The sequence below is a fragment of the Phocoena phocoena genome, chromosome 7 (assembly GCF_963924675.1).
Source record: "Phocoena phocoena chromosome 7, mPhoPho1.1, whole genome shotgun sequence".
NCBI lineage: Eukaryota > Metazoa > Chordata > Mammalia > Artiodactyla > Phocoenidae > Phocoena > Phocoena phocoena.
In genome coordinates, this window is record NC_089225.1 from 87,456,017 (window position 1) to 87,468,232 (window position 12,216).

Sequence of the window (12,216 nt, forward strand, 5' to 3'; positions counted from 1 at the left end):
TCGAAGTATATATACCCCTATATTCATCACAGCACTTTTTACAATAGCCAAGATATGGAGATAACCTAAGTGCCTCATCACAGCACTTTTTACAATAGCCAAGATATGGAGATAACCTAAGTGCCCATCAAATAGGTATAGAAGGTATGATATCCGTATCTATATCTGTATCTATATATCTATATCTGTATCTATCTATCTGTCTATTCAGACACAATGAAATACTACTCAGCCATAAAAAGAAGAAATCTTGCCATTTGTGACAACATTGATGGACCTTGAGGGTATTATGCTAACTGAAGTAAATCAGAAAGACAAATATTGTATGATTTCACTTACATGTGGAATATAAAAGCGAAAACAATATCCCCCCAAAACAAAATAAATGAACAAACCAAATAAAAACAAACACCTAGATGCAGAGAACACAGTAGTGTTTACCAGAAGGGAAAGGTGTGGGGAGGACGAAATGGGTAAAGGGGATGGATAGAAACTACCTTTTTGTAGTGAGCATGCTGTAGTATATACAGAAGTCTAAATGTTGTACACATGAAACATATAATGTTATAAACCAATGTTACCTCAATAAATAAAAAGTTAAATTTAATTAAAAAATAAAGGTAGTGGTTAAGAATTCACAATACAGACTCACATAGGCCTGGTTCAAATTCCAGCTGATAGCTGGGTAGTCTAGGTCAAATCAGTTAATCTCTTTGAGCTAGAGTTTCTTCATTCATAATAAATGGGCATAATAAAAATCCCTGTATCATATTTATGTGAGCATTTAAACTAGGCAGTGTTCAATAACTAGTAGCTCTTATTAGCCTGAAAACATCCTTCTTCCACAATTTCACAGCACAGCTCTGTCCTTCCTCTAGGGTATGGGGATCAAGACCCAGCGCCCAGTTCTTTTTTTTTTTGTTTTTTTTTTAGTCTTTATTGGAGTATAATTGCTTTATATTGTTGTGTTAGTTTCTGCTATAACAAACTGAATCAGATATATATATACATATATCCCCATATCCCCTCCCTCTTGCGTCTCCCTCCCACCCTCCCTATCTACCCCTCTAGGTGGTTACAAAGCACCGAGCTGATCTCCCTGTGCTATGCAGCTGCTTCCCACTAGCTATCTGTTTTACATCTGGTAGTGTATATATGTCACTGTCACTCTCTCACTTCATCCCAGCTTACCCTTCCCCGTCCCGTGTCCTCAAGTCCATTCTCTACATCTGTGTCTTTATTCCTGTCCTGCCCCTATGTTCGTCAGAACCATTTTCTTTTCTTTTTTTTAGATTCCACATATATGTGTTAGCATACAGTATTTGTGTTTCTCTTTCTGACTTACTTCACTCTTTATGACAGTTTCTAGGTCCATCCACCTCACTACAAATAACTCAATTTCGTTTCTTTTTATGGCTGAGTTATATTCCATTGTATACATGTGCCACATCTCCTTTATCCATTCATCTGTCGATGGACACGTAGGTTGCTTCCATGTCCTGGCTATTGTAAATAGTGCTGCAATGAACATTGTGGTACATGACTCTTTTTGAATTATGGTTTTCTCAGGGTATATGCCCAATAGTGGGATTGCTGGGTCATATGGTAGTTCTATTTTTAGTTTTTTAAGGAACCTCCATACTGTTCTCCATAATGGCTGTATCAATTTACATTCCCACCAACAGTGCAAGAGAGTTCCCTTTTCTCCACACCCTTTCCAGCATTTATTGTTTGTAGATTTTTTTGATGATGGTTATTCTGACCAGTGTGAGGTGATACGTCACTGTAGTTTTGATTTGCATTTCTCTAATGATTAGTGATGTTGAGCATTCTTTCATGTGTTCATTGGCAATCTGTATATCTTCTTTGGAGAAATGTCTGTTTAGGTCTTCTGCCCATTTTTGGATTGGGTTGTTTGTTTTTCTGATATTGAGCTGCATGAGCTACTTGTATATTTTGGAGGTTAATCCTTTGTCAGTTGCTTCGTTTGCAAATATTTTATCTGATTCTGAGGATAGTTTTTTCATCTTGTTTATGGTTTCCTTTGCTGTGCAAAAGCTTTTATGTTTCATTAGGTCCCATTTGTTTATTTTGGTTTTTATTTCCATTTCTCTAGGAGGTGGGTCAAAAAGGATCTTGCTGTGATTTATGTCATAGAGTGTTCTTCCTATGTTTTCCTCTAAGAGTTTTTTAGTGTCTGGCCTTCCATTTAGGTCTTTCATCCATTTTGGGTTTATTTTTGTGTATGGTGTTAGGGAGTGTTCTAATTTCATTCTTTTGCATGTAACTGTCCAGTTTTCCCAGCACCACTTATTGAAAAGCCAGACCCCAGTTCTTGTAGGAGGCTGTGAAATTGGTGAGAGTTGCCCATGGGGTAGTCAGTGGTAGGATGGCCAAGAAGGTGGTTGGAATTAAGGGCTGATGCAGATAATCAACTAGTTTGGGTCGTGGGGCACATGAATCACCCAATACCAAAATTCTCCAAATTCCAGAAGTGATTGGAGACTCTGCAGGATAATTTATCCCCAGGAATGCAGAGTTGATGGGTCCTCTCTTCTAGCTGTTGCTCTGGCATTAACAGAAACCCACTCTTGGCAATCCACAATTCCATTATTCCTAAATACTAGCGCTTCCTGGACTGTAGACATCTCCCTGAATTAAGGGACCCAAGGGGTTCGGGCTTCTACCTCCTTATCACCCCTGACCTGGAGATCTTTTCTTCCTCTTCATTTTGGACCTCTTCACTGATCCTTGAGGCCCTTGGACATAAAATGTCTTATCCCACCAATACTTTCCCTCCCCCCCCCTTTTTTTTATTTTATTTTTTTGTTTGCGGTACGGCCTCTCACTGTTGTGGCCTCTCCCGTTGCGGAGCACAGGTTTCGGATGCGCAGGCTCAGCGGCCATGGCTTACGGACCTAGTCGCTCCGCGGCACGTGGGATCTTCCCGCACCGGGGCACGAACCCGTGTTCCCTGCATCGGCAGGCGGACTCTCAACCACTGCGCCACCAGGGAAGCCCTCCCTCCCTCTTTTTAAAGCCAGAACGTGATTGTCTGGTGGTGCCCACACCTCAATTTAATTGCCTACACTGAGACTTTTTCTTATACAGCATCTTACCTGGCTTTTTTTTTTTAACCTTGTATACTTCACCCAGTGCTTTTCATACATCGTAAAAGAGACATCATCCCCAAAGCAACCCTATTATTCTTCTCCTTAAAATAGATACAGAAGCTGGGAATTCATTTCAAAAAGGGCTGTCAATTACATTTGTATAATAACTATTATCCTTTATCCAGCAAGTCTGCCACAGAACTTCATCTGAACTTTGGTTTGGAAATTCCCCATGGATTCTGGCAGATTATCCTCTGGTATTTCTTGTTTCTAGTGCTGTTGAACTTTTATCTCTGTGTTTTCATGAAGGCAAATCAAGAATCCCTATCTTTCCAATATCTTACCTCAGATTTCCTCATTCACATTTACAGAATGGGTAATGTTCAGTCTTTGAATACAAAGAGGTGCAATTTATGTAAATTTTTACAAACAACTTGAAGACTAACTTAATAATTCTTTGTAATATTATCTTCTCTTTCAGCTGAACTTTATTCTGTTTCTGAATACCGTTAGAGTTCTGGCTACCAAAATTTGGGAGACGAATGCGGTTGGGCATGACACAAGGAAACAATACAGGTAATTCCAGGACAGACATCCATCAGAGGAAATATTTTGGTTACTATTTAGAGTAAAGGACAGATATCAGTTGATCTGAAATGTCTGTAAGAGACTAAATTGTGAATGTGTATTTTCGTTTGGTTTTATTGTGCTTGTGTTATTTATCAGAAAAGTATATATATATTTTAGGAAAATATAAATAACAACAAACCTTCCCAATATGCTTAAATTCTAAGTATATTTTAAAAAATCTGTTCTTAGCAGCGGGGATTTTACCATTAACTGTGTAACCTATGTGACTATGTAATCTCTTGTTGATGATCTTGGCAGACAATTTCACTTGCCTTCTTAAAATAATGTCATAACTGAAAAAAAATCAAGAAAGTGTATTTGCTATATTGTTTCCAATCTTCCCATCAAATTGGTACCTCCCAAATATTGCTTTTTAAGAACTTTCAAATGTACTGATTGAAGGAGGTCTGTTATTCAGTCTTTGCTGAAGAAAAGGACAAATTAAGTATTTATAATCATTATCAAACTATCTTAAGAATGTGTCCATTTCTCCCGATGATCATTTTGGAAGTTCTGAATCATTTTGCTTCTATCTACCTGAACATATGCACCACTGAATCAAGTGGCTTCTATCTACCTGAACATATGCACCACTAGTCAGGTGCATGTGGATTAGTTTTTGTAATCCCCAAACAAGAATCTATTTCTTTCTGCCTCACATTGTCATGAAATGCTATCGCAGACACAGAAAGGAAGAAATCATAGTCAACATTTCGATCTTCTCTCACAGACGTTCTCTAAGTCCTTTGTGGAATCATTCCCGTGCACCGTGTAGGCAGCATTTGCTGTCAGGGAGAAAAGAGTACAGATACAGATGGACTGAAGTCTAGAATAGGATGCACAATATGAACAAACCATCAGCTGCTAGCTCCAGTCATTTTCAATATGCTGCAAGTGGTAGTATTAAAATCATGCCTACGTTTACAGTGAAGGGTCTGTGCTATACTAGAATAGCTTGTCTCATGTCTCATTCCATTGGTGAAGACAAAGGTCAAAGGAGGATAAAAAATGGAAAATGTAAGTAGCCTTTCATTCTTCATAAAATGAAAAAGTGCAGTGGTGTTTGAAAGCTAATTATTTCTCTAGTTCTGAATCAAGGCTACTTATTTCTCTCATTCTGAATAAAAGCTACTTATTTCTATAGTTCTGAATAAAAGCTACTAATTTCTAGAATTTCTGAATGATGTGAAATTATACTTTCAGTAGAAAGTTGCTGAGGAGATTTGAGAAACGCTGGAGAGAACAAAGAGTGGATTATCTTAAAACCGAGACAGAATAGACAGCTTATTTGCAAAAAAAAAAAAAAAATAATAAGTAAGTAGGGAAAGAAAGAAAGAAAGAGAGAGAGAGAGAAGGAAAGAAAAGGAAAGAAAGAAAGAAAGAAAAAGAGAAAGAGGGAGAGGGAGGGAGGGAGAAAGGAAGAAAGAAACTGAAAGAAAGACTAGTGAGGAAAGGAAGAAGGTTATAATCATTTGAGATTACTGGGGCATTAATGATTCTTAGAAAAAGAGGGATATTTGAGAAATAAAGAAGAAACCTGATTTGGCTGTTTCTTGGATAAAAAAATGCAAAAAAACAAAACCTAACTAGAAAATGATGTGCTTGGGTCATAGAGTAGCTCTTTATTGCTGCAAAATGAATTACCACAAACTTAGTGGCTTTAAAACAACACACTGGCTATTTCATGGTTTCTGCTTGTCAGAAATCTGGGCGTGACTTAGCTGGGTCCTCAGCTTCTGGGTCTCTTTACAAGGATATAATTGGGATGTCAGTTGGTTGGACTGGGGAAAAAATCCACTCTTAAGCTCACGTGATTGTTGACAGGATTTATGTTCTTGCTGGGTTGGTCAGATGCCACCTCTCCTTGCCACATGGGCCTCTCAGTAGAGCAGCTCACAACTTGCTTCACTGAATCAAACAAGGGAGAGAGTCTGCTACTAAAATGTATGTTACACTCTCGGACAACATAGTCACAGAAGTGGCATCCCACCATCTTGGCCATAACTGATTGGTTAGAAGTAAGTCCCAAGTCCTGCCCACACTCAAGCAGAGAGGATTAACAAGGATGTAAATACCAGAAGGTTGGGAATCATTAGGGGCCATGTTAAAGTCAATCCATTATATTGGAAACTGGGATTCCTCTAAATACACAAGAAAATGTGTATGAAGAAGCAGTTAAAGGAAATAAAGTCACATTGCTTAGTTTGTAAACAAACAAACAAACCTACAACTATAGATAATTTGAGACAGAATATTTGACAGAGAATATTTAGGGAAGGCAAGAGGTATTGACCACATGTAGCTCATAAGAAAATATGAAATGATAAATGAAGATCCAAGTGTATGAAGAGACCAGGGAGTAGTTGGTTCTAAAATGAACAGAACAAGCCAAAATGCTGCCTGTGAAAGTAAAGACAGTTATTGAGGATGGAGGTGGAACCTCTTTAAGTCTCAAACATAGAAGTTAAAGAAGACTTAGGACAGAGAAAAAAAAAAGGCATTTTACAATTTTATGAAAATAGTATCCTTTAAGCAAGAAGAGTGGAAATGACATTAAAGAGACTTAGGGGATAGTAATCATGGGAAGTGAGAATAAACTACCTGATTTAGTATAGAAGTGACAGGAAGAAGAGGGAGGGGAAAAAAAACTAGCAGAAGCAGTGGATCCAGAGAGATGGGGGAACGTCAGCCCCTGGTAGCTCTGCTAAATAAGCTTTATGTTTTCCAGCAAGCTGTCTCTATGGAAAGGCACTCTACATTGACTAATTAAAAGGCTTGCCATTCTCTTCCAGGAAACTCGCCAAATCAACACTGGTGCTGGTGCTGGTCTTTGGAGTGCATTACATCGTGTTCGTGTGCCTGCCCCACTCCTTTGCTGGGCTTGGGTGGGAGATCCGGATGCACTGTGAGCTCTTTTTCAACTCCTTTCAGGTAGAGTGTGCTACTAGTAATTTGATTCCTGTATTTTGCTTTTTTCCTTCCTCTGCCCCTCCCTCTGGCGTTCACGCACCTGTCTCCCAAGGGCCAGGAAAGGGGCTATTTTCTGGCACCTGCGCATTTCTATCCTGCAGCGGTCAGTCAGGTTAACCTCTGACCACAGCAGGAGCTGTTTCTCACAGACAAGCTTGGGCTATGAGACAAGAAAGCACATTGTTGTAAAATATGTGACACCTACAGAGCAGGAATGTGTGTGTGTGCGTGTGCGTGTGCGTGTGTGTGTGTGTGTGTGTGTGTGTATGGAAAGTCAATGAAAGCAAAAGAAGGGATAGGCAGGGGAGAGGAAAAAAGAGAAAGGGAGACAAGTAAGAGGAAGAGGTTGCTTCCTTATATTTGATCTCATTTGAAAGCATGATACCATTTCCCTCACGTGGAGGCTACAGGCGCCTCCTAACTCTTCTTCCTGCTACTCCTTTGCTGCCACCTCCTGCCTTCAATCTAGTCTCCATACAATAGTCTGAAGAATCTTAAAAATAAATCTGATAGGGCTTCCCTGGTGGCGCAGTGCTTGAGAGTCCGCCTGCCGATGCAGGGGACGCGGGTTCGTGCCCCGGTCCGGGAAGATCCCACGTGCCGCGGAGCGGCTGGGCCCGTGAGCCATGGCCGCTGAGCCTGCGCGTCCGGAGCCTGTGCTCCGCAACGGGAGAGGCCACAACAGTGAGAGGCCCGCATACTGGAAAAAAATAAAATAAAAATAAACAAATAAATCTGATAATGTCACTGAACTGCTGAACTTATCCAGAGGCTTCTCATTGCAGTCAGAATAAAATCCAAATGCAGTTTCCTGGTGTGCACAGCCCTGCCTGGCGGGGAGCCTGCCCAGCTGTGACCTCACCTCACACCATGCTCCCTGATGCCCACTAAGTTTGAGCCACACTAGCTCTTCCACAATTTCTGTACCTCGAGTTCGTTTCTGCCTCAGGGGTTTGTACTTGCTGTTTCCTTTGCCTGGAATGCTCTTCCCTCTAATATTCACATGGCCTGGCTTCTTCTTCTCACTCAAACCAGCTTAAATGTCTCCCCCTCAGGGAGGTCTTCATTGAGTTCTCCCTTTGATAGATCTTCTCCATCTTCTTTTTCAATACCACTTGCTTTGCCTGCATGGCCTTTATCTTATCATCTTACATTTTTCTCCTGTGGCTATTTGTTTATATTTTAATTAATTCATTTATTTTTACTGTGCTGGGTCTTCGTTTCTGTGCGAGGGCTTTCTCTAGTTGTGGCAAGCGGGGGCCACTCTTCATCGCGGTGCGCGGGCCTCTCACTATCACGGCCTCTCTTGTTGCGGAGCACAGGCTCCAGACGCGCAGCCTCAGTAGTTGTGGCTCACAGGCCTAGTTGCTCTGCGGCATGTGAGATCCTCCCAGACCAGGGCTCGAACCCATGTGCCCTGCATTAGCAGGCAGACTCCCAACCACTGCGCCACCAGGGAAGCCCCTATTTGTTTATATTTTATCCATCTGTATTTCCTACTAGGATGTAAGCCCTAAGAGAACAGGGACTTTGTCTGTCTTGATTAAGTTGTTTATCCCTGTCATGCTGAGCATTTCACACTGTATAAACTCAATAAATATTTTTGAACGAGTGAAAAAAAAGTTTCTGTGTGTTTTCACCTTATAAGACCCTATGTCTGTAGTTTCCAGCATTCACAGTGTAAAAATTTCACTTACTGACTGGGGGATGTTCTGTGGTCCTGGGGTGGCAACCCATGAAACGAATGTAACAAAAACCAGTTCTTCATGTATCTTGGCGTGTTTTATTTAGTTATTTGGTTCAGTTCATACCAAGGAAAGATCTCAGACAAATTTCATGTATATTTAAGGATTTCGAAATATTAGGAGAGATAATTTGCATAATTTTCTGGAGGAATCATTAAAAAAGAACCCAGTTTTTCAACTTACGCATTGTGGCACAAGACACTTTAGTGCTGTGATCTTCATAATTAAAATTAATTAATTAAAACATTCTATTTTCTCCTCCAGGGTTTCTTTGTGTCTATCATCTACTGCTACTGCAATGGAGAGGTAAGTTTGAAGGAACCCCATACCTCCTGCAGGTCTAGCTCCGAGTAAGCTCGTAAATGGCCATCGCAATGTGACCGGAATCTCTTTAGAATCCTCAGGGGTTACAGGACAAAGTGGACACAGAGAAGGGAGATATTTTAATCATAAATTATTTTGAGAAAGGAAGAATTCATGTAAATAAGCCAAGGTCTTCCTCTTCCAGCACTTTTCAATGTCAATTCAGTTGCAACCCTTGATATCAAAAACCCAACTTAACTGGAATGCAGATTGATACTTGGAAGGACCGTGAACTTCATATTCCAGTCAATGCTTCAACTTATATTTTATTTCAAGTTCTATAAGAAACTCAAATATAACTTTCCCTGGGAATAATCCATTAGAACATTTTGACATTTTTTAAACTACAAGATGGTGATGGGACAATTTCAGTTCATTTAGGAGTTGGCTGGAGAGAAAGAATGGTACCTATCTTTTAGATGACATCAGCTTACCAGGTTTCCACTGCTTCCAATGGAACTTTCAAAAAGCTCCCTTCTGGAAAGTTGCAATAGCAGAATTGAATCTTCAGCAGCAAGAATGGAAACAAGAGCCCCACCCTACAATGAATGCCCTTGCAGCACCCACTTTTCACCATCCAATCCTTTTCTCAATTTCCCTCCTTCGTATGCCCATGCAGAAGCGATGGTGTTACAGTTACATTTCCAGCTGAGTACCTTCCATGCCCGTCCACAGCCTTAGCTGGCACTATTTATCCCATTTTCTCCTCCAACCCCATGTCCTCTTTTCCTCTCCCATGAGTCAGATATATGTATTGGCTGCATTTCAATACATACTACAGTCCTGCACCATCTGGGGTTGGTTGAATCCACCAATGCAGAACCCCAGATATAGAAGGCCAATTGTGAAGTCATAGGGGATTTTCAGGGGCATGCGGACACCCCTAAGCCCTGTGTTCTTCAAGGGTCAACTGTATATATAAAGTCCCTGGCGCACAGTGGAACCTTAGTGATTATTACTATCATTGAAATCAGGCAGACATCCATCTAACAAGGTTCCAGGATCTCTGATGGTTTCTGATGCACAATATGGTCCTTGCGGTTTAGGTTCAGTCTGAGGTGAAGAAGATGTGGAGTCGGTGGAATCTCTCTGTGGACTGGAAAAGGACGCCCCCATGCGGCGGCCACAGATACGGCTCCGTGCTCACTACCGTGACGCCCAGCACCAGCAGCCAGTCGCAGGTGGCGGCCAGCACGCGCATGGTGCTCATCTCCCGCAAAGCGGCCGAGACGGCCAGCCGGCAGCCCGACAACCACGTGACTTTACCCGGCTACGTCTGGAGTAACTCGGAGCAGGACTGCTTGCCACACTTGATACATGCAGAGACCAAGGAAAGTGACAGGAAGCAGGGAGATGCGATTCCAATGGAGGAGTCATCCACGCCATTAGAATTTAACCCAGACCCTGAAGGAAGCAAAGGAGAAACCGAAGATGCGCTGTGAATCAACATTTGTGTCTTATAGGAGCTGATCCATCTGGCTGTGGCAGAGGAGCTTGGCTAGCGTCCCTCTGCTTGAGCCCCAGAGCTGAACAGTCAGGATTCAAGTGTTCACAGCCTTTTTAGGCTCTATGAATTGGCTCCTGTAAATACTAAAGCCACAAAAGGAGAAGTGTCAGTGGAATAATTACCTTATTTTGGCATCACATTCTCTTCTGAATTGATGTGTAGTACCTGTAGTACTTGCTCTGTGATTGTTCATTTTTCTGCTACTTTTGGGTAGAACAAACGTTTCAGTTGCTCGACTCTAGTTTTCTCTCATAAATATCACTCGAAATATGATAGAGATCATTTAGTATGTGTTATTTTCTTTTTAACAAATTAGTATTCTCTTTCTCACTTTAAGGGACCTCTATCATTGCATTCATTTAGCCTGTTCATCGGAGCAATTAGGATCTGAAAATACTTTGAAAGATTAAAGATCTCGGAACAAGTACACACTGGAAGATAAGCTGGCTGGACTTTGTTAAAATAGTAACTGTGTGAGAAACTTGTTTCTAGGAATAAGGAAAATTACTCAAAAAAGAATATTGCACGTATTCCTCTTTTTGAATGTCCCCTCTGTGACCAGCCAAATCTCAAGTCTTCACTCTTTTGTAAACCTTGACATGTCACAAGGTTTTCTTAGTCAGTGAGCTTGTATCTGCAAGCTGATTTTGTTTGTAATCATTTATAGTGATAGTCACACTGCTTCTATATTTTTTTTCTTTGTTCTGTTACTCTATTCCAGATGGCATGTGGGATAAATTAAAAGTTTGTTTTAAAAATATATTTTGGGTCACTTTTTTAAATGTTCTCTTAGCACCTACCTTTGTTTTTGGGAATCAACCAAATGTCTCTTCTCCACATCTACAGAGATCAGCATGTAGCCCCAGAACTTCACTGAGCTTGAAATTTCAGTGTATTGCAGTATTGAAACATTTACTGAGTGCATGTTAGGTACCCAGCATCCTGCTAGGTTTTTACAAGCATTACGTTATTTAGTCCTCACCACAAAGTTATGGAGTAAGTCTTATCACCGTCCCCCTTTTTACAGATAACAGCATGACTCACAGAGGTGGAATGACTTGCCCAAAGTCACACAGCTAGTGATTGAGAGAACACGGTTTCAGACACAGATCTGACTTTAAGTCCCATGTTCTTAGCCATATGCATACTGTTGCCAATGTATATATTGCCCATTCACAAAAAAATAAATGAATTCCTTCTGGGTAGAGAATGCTTTAGGAACTCTTATTGTAGTATGGTCTAGCCTCTGACCCTCATGAAGTTTCCACTCTAATGGGAGAGCCAAATACACATAGGAAATGAAAACATCACAGAGTAATGTGTTTTTAGGTGAAATGACACAGGTCAAGCCGATCCATCTTACTTTGCTGAATGGTTTAAATATGCAAATAGTGTTATGATGAAAAAGGTACTCTGATGTCTACATGCCCTCTTGAAAAATATTGCACTTTTCTCCCATGTTCATTCTTTCCTTCCTCCCCTGTGACAGACAGAGGTCATTTCCTTCCCATCCTGTTTACGAAGGTGCCATTGTGCAAACTTAATTCATTTGATTCAATGCTATATTGAATGCACAGGTTTTGATAATGTTTGCATCCAATTAGACAGCTAGGACTGTAAGTTATACCTGTGCATTGATTTTATCAAGTAAAATATTGAGTACTTACCAAGGATTGCCATTCAACTAGTACTCTATTTTTGTAATTTTTATTCTTTTACTAAAGTGTGGTTGATTTACAATGTTTCAGGTATGCAGCAGAGTGATTCAGTTATACATATACATATATATGTGTATATATATTTTCAGATTCTTTTCCATTATAGATCATTGCAAGATATTGAATATAGCTCCCTGTGTTATACAGTAGGTCCTTGTTGTTTATCTATT

The 12,216-nt window shown here is 40.5% G+C and overlaps 1 protein-coding gene across 2 annotated transcripts in view; it reads left to right on the forward strand.

The window, feature by feature from the left end:
• PTH2R (parathyroid hormone 2 receptor) overlaps positions 1-10,263 on the forward strand; it is a 105,638-nt gene extending 95,375 nt beyond the window's left edge. Inside the window, exons 10-13 of one of the 2 annotated variants that reach the window (XM_065880209.1) lie at positions 3,595-3,689; positions 6,536-6,674; positions 8,723-8,764; positions 9,868-10,263. In XM_065880209.1, the coding sequence (XP_065736281.1) occupies positions 3,595-3,689; positions 6,536-6,674; positions 8,723-8,764; positions 9,868-10,263 (672 nt within the window). The remainder of the gene's footprint in view (positions 1-3,594; positions 3,690-6,535; positions 6,675-8,722; positions 8,765-9,867) is intronic. The other variant, XM_065880210.1, reaches the window with a different exon arrangement.
• The last annotated feature ends 1,953 nt before the right edge of the window (positions 10,264-12,216 follow it).